The sequence below is a fragment of the Anguilla anguilla genome, chromosome 8 (assembly GCF_013347855.1).
Source record: "Anguilla anguilla isolate fAngAng1 chromosome 8, fAngAng1.pri, whole genome shotgun sequence".
NCBI classification, from domain to species: Eukaryota; Metazoa; Chordata; class Actinopteri; order Anguilliformes; family Anguillidae; genus Anguilla; species Anguilla anguilla.
The window spans coordinates 40630012-40655166 of record NC_049208.1 but is presented as its reverse complement, the minus strand read 5'-3'; the positions used below and the strand labels follow the sequence as shown (position 1 = coordinate 40655166).

At 43.8% G+C, this 25155-nt stretch overlaps 1 protein-coding gene across 1 annotated transcript in view; it reads right to left on the bottom strand.

Moving 5' to 3' along the window:
* Positions 1-25155, bottom strand: part of LOC118232921 (maestro heat-like repeat-containing protein family member 1) — a 46455-nt gene that overhangs the window by 13946 nt on the left and 7354 nt on the right. Inside the window, exons 11-35 of the mRNA XM_035428167.1 lie at positions 24230-24343; positions 23849-23922; positions 23141-23263; positions 22645-22752; positions 20855-20999; positions 18650-18690; positions 18423-18564; positions 16978-17030; positions 16728-16835; positions 15855-15974; positions 15388-15510; positions 14273-14419; positions 12300-12326; positions 10570-10692; positions 10206-10285; positions 9697-9835; positions 9025-9120; positions 8776-8880; positions 6385-6520; positions 5783-5895; positions 5136-5288; positions 3341-3495; positions 2147-2312; positions 1480-1682; positions 1049-1186 (exon numbers count right to left, since the gene is read on the bottom strand). Of these exons, the coding sequence (XP_035284058.1) occupies positions 1049-1186; positions 1480-1682; positions 2147-2312; positions 3341-3495; positions 5136-5288; positions 5783-5895; positions 6385-6520; positions 8776-8880; positions 9025-9120; positions 9697-9835; positions 10206-10285; positions 10570-10692; positions 12300-12326; positions 14273-14419; positions 15388-15510; positions 15855-15974; positions 16728-16835; positions 16978-17030; positions 18423-18564; positions 18650-18690; positions 20855-20999; positions 22645-22752; positions 23141-23263; positions 23849-23922; positions 24230-24343 (2932 nt within the window). The remainder of the gene's footprint in view (positions 1-1048; positions 1187-1479; positions 1683-2146; positions 2313-3340; positions 3496-5135; positions 5289-5782; positions 5896-6384; positions 6521-8775; positions 8881-9024; positions 9121-9696; positions 9836-10205; positions 10286-10569; positions 10693-12299; positions 12327-14272; positions 14420-15387; positions 15511-15854; positions 15975-16727; positions 16836-16977; positions 17031-18422; positions 18565-18649; positions 18691-20854; positions 21000-22644; positions 22753-23140; positions 23264-23848; positions 23923-24229; positions 24344-25155) is intronic.

Genomic DNA, 25155 nt, shown 5'->3' with positions numbered 1-25155 from the left:
CACTGTGGACCTCTTTGGTCACTCTGAGAACTGCTCCACTCTGCTATGCAATGAAGTCTAATGGGGCTGTGCAAACAGGCCTTGAATGGCCCATAAAATAACCTCCCTCAAAACAATAACTGCATACCCTGAAGAGGACATTCGTTCACGTAATTTTCCATCAGTCCATTACATGGCATTTGGTGTTTCAGGTGACAGGCTATTTTTTTTAGCGGACGCATACATTGTTCTAAAACAGAGAGGTACACAACACACCACCAAGGACGCCCCCTTATGCGCATGAATACAGCCTGCTGCAGTGCAAGTTTGGAGCAACAACTTCATACATTTATCTATTTAACACATTTGTATATGCTAATCGAGCTTTTATTAGGTGGAAAGCCTCTCATGTGTGGCCTCATTAGGAGCGGCTCTCAGGGTGATCAAAGCTCGACAAAGATGTCCCAAAATTAATACCGATTAGCATGGTGGACTTAGTTTGGAAAAATGTGTCAAAGTAAAAAAAAAAACAAATAAAATAAAAAACAAAGTTGTCCTCCAATGTCTTCATGATAGTAAGTCTATGAGCAAAGTACATTTAGCACTTTTGGCTGTCATGATTGGCTAATCCTTTTGAAACACTACAGTGTGGAGCTGGGAGTATTTATAACAGTGCCTGTTGTAACCCTGTGTAGAAATCCTACGCTCCCTCTCAAATCATATTTACAAATAATTAGTAATGTTAGCCTAAACTGAAAATATTTGCTTTTATGGAAGCACAATACAGTTCTGAATACTTTATTAAGCATTCCTGACTTCACTGTATTCTGAAGCCTGAAACCAAACATTCTGTATGCAAGTTTAATGATGGGAACGGTAGGTCAGCTCAATGGATCTCAACATTTTGCAGGCTATCCAGAGCATCCAGCCTTGACTTGAACACTCTTTGCTTCCGTTAAGCTGTTCTATCTGCCACAGTTCCCCATGCTTGTAGCCTGACTGCGTGGCCTAGTGTTCAGTCCGGCAGCTGGAGGTGCGGACTGGGTAAGATTGTGGGCGAGAGGCGTACCTGGCCAGCAGGGTGACCCCCTCTGTGTGCTGCTGCAGGTCTCTGATCTTCTCCCAGGCTCCGACCAGCTTCAGGGCCCTGAGCATTTTCTCCAGCTGAGCACGGACCAAAAGAACACGCAAGGCCTCCACCGCCACCCTGCAGCCGTAGCAACAGAGCACTGTGACACGTGACCTTCTCTTACAGCGCTAAATATGTGTCCTAATGCTACTTCCGTGCATGCACGTGTGTTAGCGTGTGTGTGTTTGTGCACACGCTTGTGCTCACATGCTCGAGTGGTTGTCAGCATGTATGCATTTGTGTATGTAATGTCCACATGCCAGTGCATATTTATGTATTCTTGTGTGCGTGTGTGTGTGTGTATATGTGCACACACGTGTCACACTCCAGTGCGCGCTGGCAGTAAGACGCGGCCGGGCGGCCTTTCTCACCCGCACACGTCGATGGCGGCCGGCGGTTGGGCGGGCGCGCTCCTCTCCGGGGCCGCGCTGGCGCTCGGCGCGTCCCTCGGGGGCAGGACCCCGACGCTGGAGCCCAAACGCACAACCAGCGCCCCAAAGAGCCGGGGGAAGAGGCCCGCCACGGCCTCCTGGCTCCGCCCGTTCAGCATCATCTCATGCAGGGCACAGGTCATCTAGCACCAGACCCGGGGGGGTATTAGGGCATTAGGCTCTCAGCTAGGAACTGAATGTAAAGCCTCAGGCTGTCTCTCCGGTTTCATTTCAGCGCTATCAAACTTGCCCATATAACCAATTATCACTCTCTAAAACTGGCCATCTAATTAAAAATCCCATGGGCTACTGACATAATAACTCCACCTCAGCTGATGTGAGGTGAGTAATTTAATGGAAAATGCCTGCCATGTGCCACCTGGCTGAGACCCCTTCACTTCAAGGCACTTGAAAAGCACCATGTAACTACAATTCATGAATTATGTCACGCTCTCATTCACTCATGACCGAATATGGAGCCCCAGGTAAAAACACACAACGGATGCTAATGTCAGGTATCGCTCACTGTTTCAGAGATCGCCTGCACGTGCTCTTTGCAAAACGCACCAAAACTAACACAGTCCTGCAAGGCTCCACTGGTACTCACTGCTAGTGGCGGGCCGGTGGCCACTCTGACTGTGCTGGGCCGGACTACAGAGTCCTTCTTGTCCACGAAGGGCACCATGACGTTCAGCTTTTCCAGGATCATTTCCATGATCTGGAAGGTCAGAGTGCCCTCAGCTCCAAGAGAAAACCAGATCTCACAGCACCAGCTGCAAAACATAACAAGCGACACCAATAAGCACAGCACTCGCAACAACACATTCAGCTCTTGGTAGGTTTCCATGAATGGCAAGAACCTTTGTGGCATCAACAACAGTAATGATGGGCTGCTGGATGGCTGTGGTGCACAGATGAGCCACGCGGCCTCAGATCGAGTCTGGACCGCGCCAGTGCCGTCTGTGACCGGCGGCTGCATACAGCAATGCCCAGCCAATGGGAGGGGTCAGTCGAACAGGGTTCCACATGCATCTCTACTTAGCGGCCCCTGCTGGTCGATCGGGCGCCTGTAGATTGCAGACAAAGCTGCATATGAAAGGTCCTCCTCTGACTCCACTCTGTGTGGGATTGGCCGTAAGTCTGCGGTGTGAAAAGAAGCATCTGGCGACACCATGTGTTTCAGAGGAGAAACGCTGAGTGACTGCCTATATGCTCCGGAAGTGACAGTGGGGCGTGCGCACGCGCGCAATTTGGATACACTCAGCCCTGCATTGGGCAGCAATTTATATATAAAACAGAAAACTAATGATTTGACTAATGAAACTAATGAGGGACTGCTGCCCTAATATAGCACAATACAGTTCTACCTGAATGGAAGAATGTTGGCTGGCACCAGTTTACTGTGATTCCACCAAAAAAAAACAGCATTTCAGTACTGCATCCGCCAATGGGTAACATTTTTTTTTCCACGAGGCAAAAACAGAAGGACCGTACGGAATGTCTGTCTGCCACGTTCAGAATGTGATATTGTAGACCGAGCAGCCATTTCCAGTCAGACAGACCGAAACTTTGAAAACAAAGAGCAGCTGTGTACCCACTTGGGTTGAGCAACCTCTAAAAAAATGCTTTGCGGTCACAAAGCACAAAGGTTTGCTCTCATACTTCATGACAAAAGTGCATAAACAAGAAGTGTGCGTATCGTAATACACCCTGTCCCAGGTTTCCCAAAAGAGACGAGGCATGAGGGGGGTGGGGGTGGGGGGGTGGGGGGGTTTGGCTAACTGCGCTCCAGAGCTCTCACCTGTCGAGGGGCAGGGGGAAGGAAATGAGGACGTTGACGACAGTCTGCAGGTGCTGGGCGGCCAGGACGAGGAGGGTTTGGGCCACCACGGTCCTCACCTGCTCTTCCGAGACCGCGGGCGACCGAATGCGCATCGCCTCCAGCACCTCGGGGACCTGACAACGGCAGGGTCACATGCTGTCAAACCCCGCCCGGCAACAGGAAACACAACAGCCAATAGCGATGCAGCTCTAAAAGAACCATAACCTTGGGTGTGTGCTCGCATTCACACACCTTTTATAGGTCAAATAAGGTTGTGTTTATCTTCCTGGTTAATTTTCATTCAGTGTGCCATATATTTTGAACCAAACAAGAGGTCAAACTACAATGCAGTATTTACTAATACACTTTTTCACAGCAGTAAGACAGTCAGACAAGTATAATAAATTTGTACAGACCCAACCACAACAAATAGAAAAAATCATTATTAATTTATTGTTCTGATTTAAAGGTTATTCTTTTTTAGCTTTTTTTTAGTTTTGCATTAATGTGTCAGGACAGAGAGCTGTTCGTTCACAAAAAACTAAAAAGAACAACTCTCCTGCAACAACATCAAAAACCAGCACCTAGATAGTTATGTTGATAACAACCGTTGCATTAAAAGAAAACAGACCGTTGAAACAGCTTTTGATATAAATTGTGCTGTATGATAGATTGTGCCAGAACTTCTAGCGTGATTAAAATTTTGCTAAAAAGAAGCAGTCCAATTAACCTTGAAATGTAAGCAGGAATTTGAGAAATGAAGAAAGGCTACACAATATTGGTGGACACAATGTCCACTATTTTAACCTGAGTAGCATATGCCTCATGATGTCTTTACTTCTGAGGCGGCAAAAAATAAACACTGCCTCAAGTGCAAGGCAGGAAGTGCAACCATTTTTGACCTTTATGACTACTGAAAGGTAAAACATTCAGGATCATGAATCCCAAGGTTTGGGAGAATACACAGCTCTCCAAGAGGATCTTGGGGAAAAAAAGTAACACAAGACTGTCATATAGATTGTTCTGTCAGGTTGCAAATTTGAAATTCATTGGTGACGTGTGACGTTAACAAGTTCATCTTCTCAAATAACAATGTGATAAGATGGTAAATGTGTATAAATAATAACACAAAATGATCACTTATTCAAAAAAAATTACAGATCCATTTCAATATTTATTTAACAATTAAACTGAAGACTAAGAGAAAAGTCACTGAAAATGTAAATCCTCAGTGTGCTTCCATGAGCAGGGACATTTTACAAGTGTCAGCCGTCTTCTCCGAGGGGCTACTTATGCAAGGGGATTAAAAAATCCTATTATGAGATCTAAAAATCAAAAATAAAAAGCAGTCTGCTGGAAGGGGGGGTGTACCAGCCAATCGGGACTGCAGCCCACTAATCCAAAATTATTCCAGTTCCAGCAAGAATATCAATAAAGCAACTGTCAGAAAATAAATTCAAACAGGTGACGTCAAGCGTATTATTTTTAAAGGCTACACGAAACATCCCCTGCATCCTTTGTAACGCAGCTGCAATGCAGTAGCGCCCCCTTGTGCATGCCGAAGGAAAACAACCTTCAACTCAAAACGAACCAACAGAATACGCACTGCCCAGCCTGTAGAGGAACAAGAACGCATTTCATTTGAGCATCTTCGCGTTTTGTGTTTTCCAACAGCGTGCTAACGTGCGCTAGGCCTAAACGCGTGTCCCACCCCCGCTGCCGTCACCATCAGGTTTAGAGACGGGGGGGGGGCGAACGGTGCCAGAGCTTGTACCCGGTCTTGCAGGCTGGCCCCCCGGCTTTTCAGAAGCACGTGGAGCACCATGCTGGAGGAGCACGCGCAGTCGGTCTGGGGGTCCGCCAGCCCGTCCAACAGCGTGAAGACAAGAGCGGGAAGCTGCTGCTGAGGGACGTGCCTGCTGATTATCTACAGAGACAGGACACCGCGTGTCAGTACGACTCCAAACACAGTAAGACAGTGTCTGCACTCCTTTTATTCTTCAGTGTGAAACCTGTAGCCATGAGTGACATGCAATAAGAAAGCAAAATGCATCACTCTGGATAAAACCGAATAACATCAGCAGCGAAAGTTATTGGCACTTCGTCTTCTTTACCTCTTATTAGGGGGTCATTAGACTCACTTTTCAGTTTCCACTCAGGAAGTTAGTTGGATTTCCAAGAAAACTCACAAATGGCTGAAACAATACCTTTATTGTTTAGCCAAACCAGTTTTAAATTGAGACCATGTCTGTGACTGGGCATGCTATCTTTACTAGGCCGCTTAATAAATGTTCAGCAGATGCCACCATTCGCATTCCCTGGGTTTGTTATTCAGACTGGGCTATTTGGTGTCACTGTTACTGCGTAACTCAGACAGTCCTTGTGATAACACACTGGTATGAGGGTGACGTACTGTAATACCTTTGTCAGCTCAGAGCAGGTCCTGTATAAAAGTGTCATGTCGGAGCTGGTCAGCTTCTCAGACAGCGTCCCAAGCTTCTCCACGGCCTCGTCTTTGTGGTCCGAGTCAAACCCTGCATAACAAGAACACTGAGTACTGCTTTTCAAAAAAGACCTCAGCGGATGACACCAACAAGCTAATCTGTACCATTACATAATCAGCATTAACAGCACTGCAACCGCACATATACACTATATATGTTTTCCTGGTAGTCCACAGTACACATAAAGAACCAAAGAAGAGAAACACTGTATGATGTCACATTTAGTTCATTTTAAATGAGTGTTTGTTACCCTGAAAGCAACAAAATTCTGATACTTCCCACAACAAGAGGATTTGGAAAGCATTTGTAAACCCTGTTTACTGCGTAATTCATGTGGCATTTGCACTTTTAACCAATCAGATGTGTGGCTGTTTAGTGGGCTGCCAATGTGAGGTAAACCTTTGACCAGTTCATACATTTGAAAACCGGAGGAACAAACATCATCACGCGGCTTAGTGAACGCTTCAAAATGGAGAAAAGGGGCAGTTTGCAGGGCTTCAGGTGCAAGCCGAGCCTTACCTTCATATCCCAGCTGTACGTACAGCAGGGCCTGGATGCAGTCCATGGCTGCCAGCCTGACGGGGGGGCTGGGGTCCGTGCACCGGGGGATAAGCTCCCCCAGCAGAGCCCCGAGGTTATGGAACGCCCCCATCTTCTACAGAGACCCAAAGAGGTTTAAATCGCGAATAATCAGAGCTTTGGAGTAACCGGATGCAAATACCTGTTATAACAAGACACTGACCCACGCTACAAAGGGCATGGTTGCATTAGAACAGAAATACAACTCATTTAAGGTCTTCATTTTGTACAAAAAAAACAGTAGGATTCTTCAGATGATAGTAACAGACTGCATATTGTACTGTCAGATATAGAGTAGATGCTACATAAACATACATAGACCTCAAGTCTCATGCATGAGGGGTAAGACTCCTGGACAGAGCACAATCTCACACTCACAGGCCAGCTCCAAATACTCATGCATTTCAATGAAAGGGACAGCACTGGCTTTCCAGTGGTTTAGATGGCGAAATTGCTGTATTAACTAAAGTGAGGAAAACATTATGTATTTTAACTACAGACAACAGCTGTCATTTAAATGCTGCAAACATCTGTTCTGACGCCCTTTCCCAGGCTTGTGCAGTTATCACGATCACAGTTCCACTGAAATGCCATCCTGTAAAACAGTATCAGCTCATACTCACACACATCTTTTTTTCCCCCACACTTATTTTAAACCATATCATAAGCGCTTCCATGCATTCATGGCAGCTCATGGATGTAATTTCTTGTGTTTTATGGATATGTTAGGGTCATATAAGCGTATGTCCACATTTGGCATATAATGAGTGGTTGGTTTAAGTATGTGTGCAAGAATTTCACTGGTTTAATGAGAGCAGCTATGATCTAACAAGCATCTCACATGCATGAGAAAATTTAAAGAGATTTATTTAAAACTGCAATAGTGCAAGACTGTGCTCGTAAGAGTATGTCCAACACATTTGCGTGCACAATAATCCTGCACCTAAATATGTAAAAATACATCACTATGAATGTAGGTACAAGTTGTTCTTGAATAGGCATGCAAATTTCATAAGTGAATATATTACATATCAATACTATGCATATGAACAAAAACATTTAAAATGAGTGGGAGAATTTTATAATTAAATAAATTATATATATATACCTAGTAGTACTGTATGTACAGTAGTATGATGTGAAAAAGAAAGTACTACACCCATCTTTCAAGCCTATCATTAAAAAAATTAAGATATAAATTAAGATATAACTAACCTTCATCTAGTCACCAAGTCCTCACAGTAGATAAATCGAACCTAATGTCTCATAACATTATTTTTAAAAAGAAGCCAAAATGGTTAGCCATGTGTGAAAGAGTAAGTGGACTCCATAACTCAGTAGCTTGTAAGAACCCCCTTTAGCAGCAATAACCTCTTTTTTAGTTTCATAAAATTTTGTGGGACAACATTGTTAAATATTTAAGAGTTCATTACGGCTGAGGAGGAACATCCTTACCGGATATCCAGTCGCTCTCCTACCTCTCCTAGCTCAGCTGCTCTTACTCACCTTGATGTTGAGATGGTTCAGGTAGGAAGCCAGCATCTCTCTGGCTCTTACTCACCTTGATGTTGAGATGGCTCAGGTAGAAAGCCAGCATCTCAGCTGCTCTTACTCAACTTGATGTTGAGATGGTTCAGGTAGAAAGCAAGCATCTCAGCTGCTCTTACTCACCTTGATGTTGAAATGGTTCAGATAGAAAGCCAGCATCTTAGCTGCTCTTACTCACCTTGATTTTGAGATGGTTCAGGTAGAAAGCCAGCATCTCAGCTGCTCTTACTCACTTTGATGTTGAGATGGTTCAGGTAGAAAGCCAGCATCTCAGCTGCTCTTACTCACTTTGATGTTGAGATGGTTCAGGTAGAAAGCCAGCATCTTAGCTGCTCTTACTCACCTTGATGTTGAGATGGTTCAGGTAGAAAGCCAGCATCTTAGCTGCTCTTACTCACCTTGATGTTGAGATGGTTCAGGTAGAAAGCCAGCATCTCAGCTGCTCTTACTCACCTTGATGCTGAGATGGTTCAGGTAGAAAGCCAGCATCTCAGCTGCTCTTACTCACTTTCATGTTGAGATGGTTCAGGAAGAAAGCCAGCATCTCAGCTGCTCTTACTCACCTTGATGTTGAGATGGTTCAGGTAGAAAGCCAGCATCTTAGCTGCTCTTAATCACCTTGATGTTGAGATGGTTCAGGTAGAAAGCCAGCATCTCAGCTGCTCTTCCTCACCTTGATGCTGAGATGGTTCAGGTAGAAAGCCAGCATCTCAGCTGCTCTTCCTCACCTTGATGTTGAAATGGTTCAGATAGAAAGCCAGCATCTTAGCTGCTCTTACTCACCTTGATGTTGAGATGGTTCAGGTAGAAAGCCAGCATCTCCGCTGCGGTCCTCATGGCCCTCTCTCGCTCATGACTCATCTCAGAACACAGCCAAACCTTGAGGTGCTTGACAGACAAAACAGGGACTTCAGCAGGAGTCACCACAGTCGTTTCGGCTGCTCACCACGAGATGAGACGCAAGCAGCACAGGCAAAAATACTGGGCCGCCATTTTGTCCCCCTCACTTCCATTCATAAAGTACTACGGTACCTTAAATATACGCTGAAGTCCGTCTGGGTTCAGGTCTTGCATGAGAACAGTTTTAAGAAGACTCTGAAGAGCGCTGAATGTGTCTGTGTACAGGGCCTGTGGAGAATTAGTGCAGTTACATAAGTGTGACATTTTTTAATAAAACACATTCTAGCTGCAAAAAGCGAAAGGGCAGGACGGATTGGAACCGAAATGTTTTAGAAAAGTATGATCCGATAAAATTTCACTTTTTATTTCGCAATTTATTTTGGTCATGTCATACGTACTCAGACAGGATATTAAACGCGTGACTTTACATGACGTCAATTCAGCAGCGAGGCGTTCTTCAACGAGACATTTGTTTCAGGAATAATCTCAGCCAAAGTTAAGGGCCAGGCCTGTGCTGCGGCACTGGAACAAGAAGGGGAAATTGAGGCTAGAAGGGTGACAGACTGTCAAGTGTTCCAAGCCGGGTATTATCTGAGCTGTACAGTTACCGTGCTCTGCTGGGAGCACGGTGCTATTATTACAGTATTTGCACTCCACCACACTAAGCTTCAGGGCGACAGAAAGAAAAGGGAGCTCTCTAAGGCTGTAAAAAAACAGACAGAAACAGGAAGCTTTTTGTTTTTTCTGTTAGTTACCCCCTTCAGAGACTGGTCGGGTGGGTCGGGCGGCTGGGGTTACCCTCACCTCCCTCTTGCGTGGATCGAGAGCCTGGCCGTCCTTGCCCCGGTCGGGCAGCTCCGTCGGGGGCAGGCCGAAGGTGCTGTTTAGACAGGTGCGCAGCATGTCAGACTTCTCCTTCTCCGTCAGCGCCGGCTCCAGGTTGCTGGGCCCGCCAGTCAAAGGTAAACACTGTCGCTCATCGCGGGCTCGGACAGGACACCCCGAAGTGTCTGGGAAAAAGAGGGGGACCCCCCCCCCCACCCCACCCAGTCTCCGGGGACAGCCTCTCGGCCTGACCTCCATGCGGTCACGGCGGTGAGTGAAAAACGTGGACGTTTTCCATAATTGCACAGAATCCTCAAAAGAGCAAGTCCTCAATCACCAGAGTGAAGGGGATTCTAGCGGTATTCACCTATTCTGGTATAATCACCAGAGTAAAGCTGAACAGACAGTGGCTGTTTTCTCATCATAACCCATAAGTGCAAAGCACACAGCTGGTCTTCTACAATGCAGCATTGTTGACAGAAGGATACAACAGGTTAGCGCACGTAGTCATGGCTAGATGACGAACTGGATTCCTCAGGACATCCAATGGCTCAGCCTTAACAAAGTCCTGCAACAGACAGAGGAGACAGTCAGATCCTAATTTTTATTTTATTTCCAAGACAAACAAGGATTCCAGAAGTTTGTACAAAAAAAACAGAGAAGGTGTCCACAGTAAAACAAGAATCACTCAATACAAACACTAAAAATATTGGCTGATTGATTGATTGATTGTTCTTGGAAAATTTTAGTAATTTACTACTGAGATCCACGGGTTTGAGTTTCCTTTGCTTCTTCTTGACCATTATGTTAAGTTCATCTTGTGAAAGGATGTAGGAGAAATGGGCTACTGACCATGATTACGCCCATCAGCTCCTGCTTACGGGTGAACAGGTAGCCCTGCCGGCGCACACAGGCACTGACGGCCTGCGCAATAAGACCTACACTCTGGATCAGACTCAGCTTCATGGTCAGGTCCTGAAGGAGATACAGAACGCACACACGCACACACGCACACACACACACACACACACACACACAACACACACACACACACACACACACACACACACACACACAACACACACACGCACACACACACACACACACAGATAGACACGCGCACACACACACATGCATGCATGAATGTACACAAACACAAACACAGACAGATAACTTTCCCATTATGGATAATGTTATAGCTGGCACTGTGCATCATGGAGACTGAACAGACAGCAAGCAAACTAAACTGGCAAAGACCAGACTCTTTAAGCCACTAATCTACCAACTGCATAGAGAATTAACCAGGGAAATCTATTTATAGGAAATAATAAGGGCTCACAGTATGCCTTTTGATGGATAGAATCAAACACTCTGTTTAATGAGGCCATGGGTGTAATGAGCTCAGTCTTAGTTATGAGCACTGAAAAATATATTGAATAAATTTTGAATATATTCAGTTCAGAACTACTGTTAGAGTGCCAGACATGCTAAAAAGGGGAAATAACTAGCATCCCGGGTTTCTCTTCCAGCTAAAAACACTATCCCTTTGTGCAGTGAGATGCTCCATGGTCCAGAGATTGATCCTGACTGCCCATGCCAACAGTCCCATGAGAGAATGCACATTGGGTCATAGCCTCTGTGCTCAACAGCGCCTCCTCTGGTAGACTGGGCACTTGCTGTCTGCAGTTACTGACTGTGCACAGAACTGGAGAGTTTAAAGAAATAGTGGCTGGTACCTAGTGCGCAGTGTGCAGTATAAAAACGACTATTTTGAAGGGATAGGCCTATAAACATAAATGTCCATTCTAAATGAGTAAAAAAATATAACAAGACAAAAATTTGTTTATAAATAGCCAAAAGGTATAAAGACCTGAAATTAAATAACTACCAAACCAAAATTCAATGTATTTTCTCAAAAAGTACATGTACTTCACAAATGTGTAAATTCTAAGAACTGCAGAGTTAATTCAGATGTAAAGAAAGTCTGGAATTATGATCCACACCAAGCATAAAGTGTAAATCTATGATGACAGGCAAGTACTAAACTGGGAAGTTTGGCATTGGCCAGGTTAGTAAGAAACTCCGAAAGAAACCGTGATTTTAGAAAACTGTGATTTTCTGAACTTTTTAAACTGCTAAGTAGAACCAAACTATCATTAATCAATAATTTTAGTAAAATACCTAGAATCCCATACTGGGAATGAACACTGTGTGGTGATGGAATTCTGGGAATTCTTACTTTTTCAAAATCAGTCAAAAGCAAGATATTTAGTGTTATACCTGTGTCAGCCAATACCTCTGGCTTATTACACGGGACCACATGCTTAGTTCCAAATATAACAAAGAAGCCAGACTTTTTTTTCCTCTGTAGTGAAACATGTGCTTGACTATTTCAGTTCCTGTGCAACAAACCCAAACTAAACACAGGACAGGCCCCACTGGAGCTTTTTAAGAAGTTCAGAAGTTAAGAAGATTGATACTGGAACACTGTTACCTACATGCCAAGATTCTGAGAAGCAGTTTAGAGGTTTGAGAGTTTAGTTAAGGAAGAGGGTTGTTCTACTGATTTCCTTTGACAATACCTTTGTCTCAACTGTCACTCCCAGTACCTGAATAACATAAAAGCACAAATGCATTCCATTTAAAATTCTGCACGTATGAGTTTTTTCAAAGAAAAAATCTTTTATTTTAAAAAATGTATTCTTAAAAATGCTGATTCTAACAAAGGCATAAATCTCCCTCTGTCACAAAGACAATCCACACACTTAATGCAGAGGCACAAGTGGAAATGCAGTAAAACTGCACCACTGCCATATGTCAAACAAATGCTAATATCCATCAACATCCAACTCCACACAAGAGAAACATAAGGATGACTCAGGATTATAACAGACCTGTGAAACGAAATGATATTTTTAATTGTCATATTAGCCCCCACAGAACCAAAGGAAACAAAACCTGTGATACCAAGACTATTTCAGTCAGCTGCAACAGCAACAAAGTTCTTATACCAGCCACTCCAGGAAGATTTGGATGTGTACCGTTGACTCTCTAGGGAGACAGAGTAGTACAACGGCTGGGGACTGGGCTTGTAGCGGTTTCGGGTGCTGCCATTGTATTCTTGGTGAAAATCCTTAGCCTAAATGGCTTCAATAAATATATTTATATATTTATAAATTGATTTCATGTGAAAATGTCTGTGCAAGTCACTATGGGTAAGAGCCTCAACTAAATGCCAAAATGCAATGGGCCTTTAGAGACCATGTTTATTGCATAACTAGCATGTTATTTTTGGCTGGACCGCAACAGAGGGGCCTGCCCTACAAACGCAAATGTCTGTGACTGAGTGACTGAGTGATGAAGTTACACCATTGGTTGGCCGGTCCAGCCATATACTAGTTTTTGACCTGGTCTTGTTTCAACAGTAAATGGTGTGAGTCCTGAGGTATAAGTCCATACAGTACAGACAAGTAGTGTATGTAGACATTACATCAATCGTAGATTCTTATTCTTTTCCAGTTCATAAATTTGACAAAATAAGATTACACCTTTTCATTGTGGCTAAATGAACATTTTAAGTACAAGAAAACTTGCACAGGGTCTTTAACAAAAAGTTAGTAAAGCCTGCTTTAAGTTGTGTGGTGACATTTTATATTGTAATGTGAACGCCTATAAATATAGTTATTTAAAGTATATTTAGCAATAGTCCAGAATGATGCAATGTTCCAACCAGGAACCTGTCACTGTGTCTACGAGCTTTGTGTAATGGCGCTGTTTAAAAATAGACATTTTTGCGCACACTGCCCTGGCACACAGCACCAACCGTCTGATCAGTGTGTCCTTACGCCTCCTCAGCCAAAACCTGTGAAGTCATCCCACATAACGCCAACCATAGCAAGTGCAGTGTTCCAGGAACCCTACAAATTGATTTTCAAGCGTAATGTTAAACCTCAGCTATTCCAACTATTTTCCTTGCCATTTCAAAAAAACAAAAAAACATCACCAGTTCACAGCAAAGAAAGGCAGTGGGATTTTCTGGCGCTATCTGAAACCGCCAAAATGCCCCGGTGGCTCAGTTACTTCTCTGTGTTTGCTTTTTGACAGCGAGATGAAAACCAGCTCCTGTCACCCATTACAGCCGGAGCTAGGAGCGTGATTTAGAAGCGCTGCTATGGGCATACGATATACGGCACCACTGCAGTTATACAGCAAGTACACAGGCCGGCCCTGGGGAGTTCTCAGGACTGGAAAATCCACATTTGTGCTTAAAATGCTTACTACGCTTCTTCTGAGAAATCAATCTTGAAAGGCTGGTCAGATCCCACTATTCATTAAAATTGAGTTGGGATGACTTATTTCCTTGAATATCTTTCTTTTTTAGAACTGTGGATGGAGAGGCTGGCCAGAGCCAGTGGTCCCGCTTTAGCTTGCCTTTTAGTGCTGTACACTTTGTCGTCGTTATCCATTATCGTCCACAAAAAGTGTTTGCTGTGTAGCTAGCTGGACGTAAGGGCAAATGAGTGCTCGTTGTCCAGAACACAGGCCGTTACTCTACCTTGGTGTTGAAAAGCCTGCCGATGTTCCACAAGACCTCCGAGTCGATCCTGCACAGGATTTGGTCCTCGGGGGCGAGCAGAGCAACGTACCCGTAGCACAGGATCAGCGTGCTCTTGGCTTTCTCAAGGTCCGCATCACCCCTGTCCTGCGGCCAGGGAACAAGCGGAGGGCTGGTATAACAGCAGGAGAATGCACGCTGCTGCTAGTTCTTTTGCGCTAACCCAAAGAGGCTGATCTTATTTCAGGATTTCATGCCACCTGCTGCTTCCAGTGATCTAATTAGCACAATCGTTTCTCTGATCTGAGATCTTTGAATAATCATGAGCCACAGCTGTAGACTGCATGGATCCCTGGTGAACTTTTTCACTGTAGTTTGATACAGCAGTCCTGTATACCAATGAAAATTAAGCCAGAATGATTGGTCGGAAGAAAAACTAGCGTGCATGCCGGCCCTCCAAGGAGTTGACCCCTGTTCTTGCCCCATTGGCAGAGACACCAGGGTCAAAGGTCACCTCAGGTGGTTCTGTAACAGAATAAACCTCAGGAAAAAGGCTTCATTCAATGCTCCTATGTTTTAAACATCAATCAGTTATGCCATTTCCTCATATTCATATGTAGAAACAGGAACTCTTAGGTTGATTGTCAAGTTCTTCTTGTCCATGTCACATAAGTAGAGGAGTTTAACTATACAATATGCCTGTTGATTCAAAATTGTGATATAAAACATTAACCGTACTTATAGGCACCTCATAATTTATTTATACATATACAACATATTTTAGGCATCTCTGAACTGCTGAAATAAACTGCACTGTTTGCTTTTCACCTGTGTGTAACAGAGAGTGAAATCACTGCACTGCATAATTCCTAGTGAAAGAGATATCACAGCAGAAATTAATTCTTATTTTCAATTTGATTGTTATTCCAAAGTGGGAGATGAAAGCATCTGGCTGAGCATTATTACAATAACATTTAGATCCATGCTAATGACGCAATGGACCAGGCCATCCGGCACAGAGAAGGAAAAATATCAAGCATTCCTCGTCGGCATCCTGAGGTTTGCAAATTATAGCCTGTTCCTTTTCAGATTAAGCAAATCTATGTAAGACCTACTTTAAGCAGCCCAAATATTCCTGAGGCTTTCTTGAAGATGTCGGATTTCCTGAAGTCTTCCAGCTTCGCCAAAGTGTCGTCGAGATGACTGCTGGCGCAAAGGCCGACTCCCACCGCTGCTCCCTGCAAAACCAATTATCCACAATACCCGTTATTAACAGATTTCAAACAGGTATTATAACCCCCAAAGCCCAAAACAATATATTTGCAGTATCCTCTCTGCCCACTGGCCTTTCATTGCAGACATTAAAACCAGAAAATGATAATAATTGAATTCTTTTGAAGGAACGCGTAAATGAATTAAGCTCAAAGGCACACACTAGAGCTCAGAGGGCAGGCGGGAATTCACAAACGACTGACGAGAGCAGAGCAGCTAACGGGCCACGAGGCTATCGTTCAGCCGGCGACTCGGCAGAGCGACAGGGGCCAGCCACCCCGGTGTGTATTCAGAGACGGGAGGGAGGCACCTCTCTCTCGACGGCGCTGTGGTGACGCACGCTCCCCAGGAGCTCCTGGAGCTGCCTCCTCACCGCCTCCTTGTTGTTGCAGTGCTGCAGAGTCACGCCGATGCACTTGTACAGAAAACTCTGCTCGGGGCGACAGAGCAGGAGTCAGCGAACAGTGGTGGTCACCAAGGCGAATGAACTCATTCTCTGTCTGAACCTATACACTCCTGGCTGCACAAACACACATATACACACTCAACAGTATATATTGTGTGAGATAAATCCATTTAATTTCACAACATGATTCACCCGAGTGCACATTTCAAGCAGCAAGTTTCTTAAAGATAATAGTATTAATTTAGTAGAGCAGAAAGAGTAGATAGAGCTGTGTGTACTGAGAGTAAGAGAGTGTGTGTACGTGTCCAGGTGAGTAAAGAGAACAGAGTAGAGGTGAGTAGAGATGTAGATTTGCAGAGGTGAGGACAGAATACATGTCGGTGAGTACAGAGAGATTTCTACAAGGTAAGGTGAAGAGGTGTAAGTGAGGAGGGAAAGGGTGAAAGGTGAAAAGGGTTTGTAGATGAGATAAGATACACGTGCAGGAGATTAAACAAAGGCATGTTGCAGTGCATGAGTATAGGAATGAACAAAGGCATGCTGTTGGCAGCGGTGAAAAATCCAGGTTCAGAAAGTAAAAGCCCCCCCCCCGCCCAGTATTTTGTTCTAATCACATGGATGGGCTAATTAGCACAATTCTCCAGCCGGGAGGTAGAACTAATGAATGAAATCAGCTGGCTGAGTTCATGGGTGGAAGAAACACATAGCAGGAGTTCTACTTTCTGACCCCTGGACTTTCCACCTCTGGTTGCAGGGGCACTCCAAAGACTCATTCACCTTCTCCTCCTGGTAGCTGTTGTAGGTGGGAAGGTAACGGGTTGCCTCGGTAGCCAGCTGACAGATCCACTTGTCATAGGAAACGGCCACCAGAGTCTTGGACAAGAGCTGCAACAAGACCACCTGTCACCAAAGCTGTCTACCATTAACCGCACATCCATTTCACAAACACGCGCACATAAAACACATTAAAACAAGGCTGGACAATCTTGTGGAAACACCATGAGACCATTCACATAAATAAACAAACCTCGAGCAGCCTTCCCTCCCACCTCCTCCTGTCCAGCGTTTCCTCTGTCGACTCTGTGCCGAACAGACAGTAAGTGTTTCAAACAGGAGGAAATCCGTATTTATTTCACATTTCTTACATTTATGTATTCATTTATCAAATATTCTAAACTTAGAGCCTAAAAAAGTGTGTATAATAAAGTCCTATGAACAAAGATTCATACGCAAAGATTCATTCTGTGATACATAGTCTTTCTCTACCCACTTGGACAAGGCTTTTGTGAACCACACCCAAGACTTGTCATTTTCAAAGACGGGTTTTAACACGGGACTCACTTTTGCTGCTGTATTCCATTTTTATTCCTGACTACACAAAAAAATCAGCGATGCGAGAAAGGTCAATAGATGGAAAATTGCTGCTCTTGTATAAACAGGTATAAAAATAGAATGCAGTTGTAAAGGGCATCTTGGTGCCATGCCCCCGTCTCTGAATCTCATGTTAATAACTTCCAGTGGCACTCTGAGGGGAACGGCTCCGCCTGTTAGACTGTATGTGATCCAACACAATCAAACACTTCACATGATTGAAGAGCCGTAGAAATACTCAGGGCCCTACTTGAACTCAAAATGCTCTTTAGGAGAGAATAATTCACTACTGTACTACTGACAGGGCCATTCCAGCAAAGATTTGTTCCCCCTTTCTCACAAAATAACATAACAGTATTACACTGCAAACCTATTAAGCTTCCTGGTTCTTTATAACAGGAAGTGCTTCGTTGATATAAACAAAACACAAAGAGTTAGACCCAGGCTTCTGGTCACTGGCACGCTTGGATGCCTGATTTCCAACAAATTTACTTACAGTAGTTAGTTATACATCTATAGCTATGTGCAATGTAAATTTGCTATGGGATTATGGGAAACTCATGAGTATTAAAAGCAGAAGATCAAGGTTCAGGAACAGCACATAGCCTGAGCTTGTTTGTATACCTCACAGGATATTATAAAGCACTTTATCATATGAGTCTGGGCAATAGAACTATCTTGGACTGATCCTGGCACTTTATCCTTGTGCCCATAGGTACTTGGGTGTGCAGCAGTGTTTTAATTTTGAGACTGTAGGTGGGGGTGCTTCACTTTGGTCTGATACTCAGTGTGTTTTGTTGTACTTTTCTATTTGCATTTTTTGTGTTCTTGTATTTTTGCATACAAGTTTGGCTTGCGTTTGGTGCTCATTGAGTTTGTGTTGCATTTCTGCATTTGTGTTCATTGTATTCTTGTATTTTTGTATATTAGCACACTGAAACACATTCCTACCAGATGGTGGATGTGGCAATAAAAGCATTGGATTGGGCTGAATTGAAATTCGATGAGGAATCAATAAAAGAATGCAGCAGCAGTTCTGCATACTGTACGTGGACATGGTGTCCTGTACTGTCTTTCTCATGCAGTAGCAGAGCCCCTTACCTTCCAGGCAGTGCAGGAGAGGGGGAATCTCAGCCTGCCACACACACTCGAGTTTGGGGTGGATGCTGGAGCTGAGGACCCTCATCAGACCCAACGAGGGGGCGCCTCGACCCTGGCAGCGGAACGGGAAGGAGGCGTTGACCTGGGAAGAAACGGGCAGGAGGTCCAAACCGGCAAACTGACTCGCTGCAGCCTTCTACATTTCGGGAACATTTTTGTTTACTTACCAGCAGCCTCACCATGACCACATAGGGACTGGGAAGATTATCTGCAAGTGCAAAAAAAAATAAAAAAAATAAAACAGGGTTGGCAGGGTCATGCTCCAAACATAGCCTTCAGAGCGGGTCAGCCATTATATTCTCACTACACTCTACTGTTTATCCCGGTAGGTATGTTTGGCCTTTCTAATGAGTGAGGTGAGCTTATGGAATGGCAGGTACTGTTTTCATAACACTGGCACAGGTGATGCCATTTCTAAATATATTTGGATGCAGCAATAACCTGGACAGAGTCATAAAAAGTCCATGGGACTGTCCATGGGATGCCAATGCTGCATGCATTAATAAAGAACTTCTAAGAATAATTTCATCCCTGTAAAAATGTCTATTAATGACACATAACATATTCCATTCATAATCCATTTCAGAATCATAGATAAGCTAATAAAAGGCATTTTTGTTTGAATCAATGTATTCTCTTGTGCAGCCAACCCAATATATCCCTGACTCACATGCAATGCCTCGGTAAACAACATCACAACACGTTAGCGTCTGAAAAGGCAGCAAAAAGGCAGATTATTTCTGCTGATGAAAAACCATTACCTGTTCTATCAGCATGACTAAATATGAAAATGACAAGTCACAGCCCTAAACCTCTCCCAGACTACTGTCAAAACCTCCCAATGAAAGGGACACAATCATGCAAAAGGAGGCACATCAAACATGAGAGTGAACCAGATTGAGCACATCAAAAACGTGAAGGAATAACCTAATCTTCCAAAATTGGACACGTTTATCAAAAAGAAATGTTACTTATTACCAAACTGTATAATGACATGAGTGAAAATTGTCAATTAATATATTGAATATTCAACTGTAAATGTATGAAAAATGTATTAATGTTACATTTTATTATTAGGTTGAGTAGACAGTGCTGTCATGTTGCCAATCCATTTAGCAAAGTTCAGATACAGCATGGTTCCTGTGCTAGAATAGAGTGAGTATGCCAGTTATAATGTGCAATACTGAAACTACCATATGCTGTTAAAAGCTAGAAACTATGACTGCTGATATTACAATAAAGAAATACCTGCTAATTATTAACACATTTTCTTCACACAAATATGATTTTTGCACATCCCTTCTATGAATATGCCACTTATAAGAATACAATCCAGGACAGATGCTATCGTTACAAGTGGATTTCACTCTATAATGAATCATTTTCACACATTCACAGACATTAGAAACATAGTCTAGATGAGGCAACCATCTGCAATGAACACAAAATATCTGTTTATTACAAATATCTGAGGTGTCACTGAAAGCATCCCGGGGAGGAGTTAAATCCGACAGTGACAGCCTGATCCCAGCAGCATTTTTATTTCCCTCTCAACAGACGAAAGGTCCCTGTTGATATGAAACTTTACTCAGCACGAAAAAGAAGAGCTGGCTTAAATCATTCAAGTAAGCCTGTCCCTACCTCTCTAAAACCAGTTTATATCAAATTCCAAGAATATAGTATAGAGTGGCATGAGCAGAAAATATAATTTCATGCAAAGGAACTACAGGGAATTTCATGCAGCCAAAGAGTATCAGCAGCGTTTTGTCGGTGTTGGCATGACTGCATTATTTTAAAATCCGTAACATTCTCAATCTTAATTCAGTCTAATGTTCGCCTTGGCATCATAATTCATTTCTGGGATTCATTCATATAATAAATAAATGTGTATGACTTGTTAAACCACCAATAATTACCAGCTAAACAGCCAATAAAATTTCACAAAACCTTCTACTGTATGTCGAAAATCTATGCCTGTTTTGACCTACCGCCACTAGATCTGGGCACACAAGCCCCTCTTCCTGCACACCAGTGTCATCACATGACCTTTAACGTTTGCCCACATTCGGCACTTCAATCTTGTATGTCCAATCATCCAATCATAACCATCCCTTCACTGAGAGACTAGCGCATTAGCATGCACAGCCTCTGAAACACGTTTGGTGCTGCTTTTCAAGTGTGCAATCTGCCAGCTCCCACAGCTACTGCAGTGTGATAAGGCGCAGCTGACGCAGCCAACGCAAGCAGGGGAGGAGACAGCTGCTGCTAATGAACTGAGGCCTGCCCTCCTTCCACGGGCGATGCCACAGCCAATTGCACGTCGCCACATGCTAACTCCAGGCAACAGCAGTCACTTTCGTGGGACGTGCAACCTTGAGCACTGAAGTCGACGATGGAGCCGGGTTCCAGGACAGCTTTCTTCTTGTCGGCGAGCAGGATCAGGCTCTTGCACAGAGGAGTGGAGGCGTCGGTGTACTGAGCCTGGGTCAGATAGCAGAACAGAGAAGGCCAAAGAACCTGGGGAGAGAGGGGACACAAGAACACAAGACACAACGGCATGGACCTGTGCTCCAGCCACCTCCTGGACCAGGCCCCTGTTTAAGCCACGTGTGCCAACATTCCAGCAAGTTGGTTGGCTCTGTATTCTTAGCAGAGAAGGTCCTCTTTGTGCCAATGCTGAAGTGGTGGTGAACAGAATATCCATAGCTAGTAGGGCAAGAATTCAGACAATACAGTACATAAATAAGGAAGTACAGACGATAGAGAAGTCAGGACCTTATCATTTTTGTACAGAGAATATGTACAAATTTGTACAAAGAATATGTGCGATGCATCATCACAGAAAAAAACAGGGTGCCTAATCAGGCCGGCAACAGCAGAACGCAAAAATGATACATTTGTGAAGATCTATTCAGACTACTTTGCTTTGCCATTTTTAAGCAGCCTTCTCTGGATTAACCACAGAAATGACTGCCGGTGCCTCCCGAAAAATTCCTTGTCCGACAAGATGAAAATGTGTTTGGGTTGGTAGCCGCACAGGAAAAACAGTAAAACGAATCTGTACTGTAAGCAAATCAAAAGTAGCCTGGCTGTGAAGCTGAGATCATATGATGGTTATTTACGGGTGAGTCTTTTCCCCACCAAGGGGGGGAATTATTTTTTCCATCAAGACACGTCTGGATCGAGACGACAAGGGCTTACAGCCAATCCGATGTTGGTTGCTGGTCTTGGGAGAGGTATTTTATACACAAATACTAGAACATAAATATCCCTGTCACACTTATAAAAGTTGCAAGTCCCGAAGGGCTTATTGGCTCAGTTACATTATAACAGTAGCCTTCTAACAGAAGAATTGTATTTGAAAATAACTTCAAATCAAAAATATCTGTGAAACTCCCAGACCCTGCGGAATAACTGTTTTTTTGTCACTTATGGTTCAGCGTTCACCGCCTGACATAATGTGAGAAATCACATGAAGCCAAATTAGCGCTAAGCTTTCCCACGCGGAGGCAGATTGAGACGCAGCCCTTCTGACACAAACAGCAGCCCTACACGGCGCTAACCCTTCAGCGCTGCACTGGAGCAGAAGCACGATGCGCACCGCGTCGGAGGCGGCGGGAGCAGGTGAGAATTGCTCTGAAGCGGCCGGGCGGAGCGCGGGCGCGGTTCACGGATCGCGCCTCGTCAGAGCCGACGCGAGGCCGCAACAGGCCTCATTACGAGCCGAAAAATATTTACGACGGCGAGAGCTCGGCTTAATAAAAACAGCACGATTCCCCACGGTCGGCCGCTACGCTACCCGGAATGCAGCGGGAAGGCGACGCGTACAGTTGAGGCTCGGGCATAATACCGGGCTACGGTTGCGGGGGTGGATGATTAATGCGAACTGTCAGCAGCATAATGACTTCTGGTCATCGGTGACGTAGGGGAAATGATTACGGTGCAGAAAAGAGGAGGGCAAACACCTTCCGAAGGATGCTACTTCCAGGAGGGAGAGAGAGAAATGCCTGGCTGAAAAAGAAACCCTTACAAAAATGTTACAGATATAAATATGTGGTAAAACATTTATGAGGAGGACTACATTATTCGACTCAACGAAGCTCATCAATTATTGATTTTTGCAACGCACGTGTTCGGTGTTATATGAAGAGGCGGGGCTTACGTCAGTCAGGCGGTCCACGGTGGTGGTGAAGAGGTGCAGCATGTTCGCGCACATGTTCCGCAGCGCCTCATTGGTCACATCCTCCTGGTCAGGGGGCCGACACCCATGCTGAGACAGTAACACACAGAAGGAGAGGGAGACAAAGAAGATTTGGATAATACCATTAGTTAAACCAAGGATATTCTCTCAGAAGTGGAAAGTCCAGTGGTCAGAACATAAAAGTACTGCCAAGTGTTTTCTTTCATCCACTCAGTCAGGTAATTTCACTAATTAGCTTCCACTACTAATTACTCCTCTACCTGGATTTTTCACCTCTGCATTCTATAATTATATATTGTTCTACACAGAAAAATGTTCAGTGTTACAATGACTCTTACAGTGTACATATGGTCCTTGTTGGTCAGAGCTGAATTAACACTGTACATTTTACTGTGTACAATCATCTTCCAAAACAAGACAGAACAAGCACAGTCCAAAGGAGGGAGGGTGGATGTACCTGGGAGGTGTCAGGAAGAGCACAGTGCAGGATGATGAACCTCACCAGCAGATCCCCTCCCTCCAGTTCCAGGTATCCATGATGAGCCATGGCACTGACCACCTGAACAAACATCTTCTTCACCTGCAGGGGGCAGTGTGACACACAGCCTGTTTACAGCTGAGCTCAAAATCAGAAAAGGACTCACAGCAGCCTGTGTCTGCCATTGATTGGTGTTCTCCACAAGGTCCACACAGATCAAAGTGCCTGCATCTGGGGACTTCTCAATGAGTACACTTGCAGCAACAGCAAACAAAATCTAGAATGCACTCATTGAATGGAATCGCAATTATTGAGCAAGTCATTTAAAATACTCTGAAAAACAATTTAGGAATAACCTTCACAATGTCAAATAAATCAAAGTATTTGTTATACATGAAAAAAAATGCTATAAATCAAGCAACAAATTCCAGTATAAATGAGCAACAGAAGTTCCTATTGCAAATATACAGTGTATTACAAGCTGCCAAGGTGACTGTTGCTGTGGGTTTATACATGGCCCTGTAACAAGCTTAATAGTTTAAAATTCATCTCTATCCCCACTTCAGCTGATGTGAGGTGACCATTCGACTGCAAAATGGCTCTCATGCATTACCTAACTCACCTTCACTGATAAGCACACTGATACCCTTGAAAGGCACTAATTTGTCACACCGAGTCAAGCTTCACCTTGTTGCTACGATCGAGCATCGGCTGCCGTACGCTGTTGAGAATAAGAAGCTTCTTGGATTCCATGACAGAACCTAAAATGAAATGTTTTATTCAGGTATTTTATCACACAGAAAAAGTAAAACTTATTTCACACCTTTGCCCTGTATAAGCCTGAGGTGGGTTCCCCTGGCCCTGGAGCGCTACAAATCTGAACCTTTTTCAGAAGAGGCGAGTACTAATCAAATCAATCGTGTGCTACGTACAATCAGTTTTTTGTTATTTACAGTCCTGGGGAATAAAATGTACAGAATATGGGAACAGCAGAGATATTCTGGAAACTCTGAGGTAAATTTGCTAAACTAGAGAGTAAAAACTCAGTGTGCGGTTCTTTGGTCTTACTGGAAGTGTTGATGAGGTGCTTCAGCACTGCTAGGGTTCCGAGACGGTTGCGCTCACTCCTGACCTCCAGCTTCTGAATGACGAACGGTATCACGCGCTCTGAGAAAGTGTTGGCTAGAATGGGGAAGAATGAGATAAAATTGTAGAAGGTTCAACAGCTTACATATAAATATTCTCAACACCAGCCTAACAGAATACAAGAACTGTCAGCTAGACACACACTACTGCTAAATATAAATGTGCTTCAAAAAAAATTATAGCTTCTCCACAGTGCACTGAATACTTGCAGAATTTTGGTGAAGTGATCAAAAAATCCAATCAAAAATTACATAATAAAGTCATTTCAATTTATCCGAACATATATCTAAAATATTAGAAAACATGATGAAAAATTACGACAAATTAATTATTTACACAGTAACCCTCCATAAATACTAAATCACATCGATGGCCTTTCCTTGTTCCTGTGCTTTACATGACAGAAGCACCTATTTCCCAACATAATCTGCACCTCAACTACATTTCGGCTCCATTTAAAACCTCATTATCAATCGTTTCTCAGCACATGACTGGTGGACTACATCTGATTTCAACTGACTCTGACTCATAGTACAAAATTTAGGTTATAGCACATACCAATCAAATAACTCAAATAGTCAGAGGACCCAAGTACTACTGAAGTTTTTTATGTCATCTATTTTTTAAAACTTTGTGTTACCATTTCAGAACTCAAACCAAAGACACATTAAGTTAAGTGGCCACATCGTCACACAGACAGTTTAAGCAGGGAGTAACTCAAGCGTGACATTTTCTGTCATTTTATTTTGGTTTAGTTTGCGGGACAGTGTACCCCCCAGTACCCAAGAGTTTATTTTGTGTTTTTGAATTTTAGTATTGTATTCCTGCCTTCCAATGACACATAAATC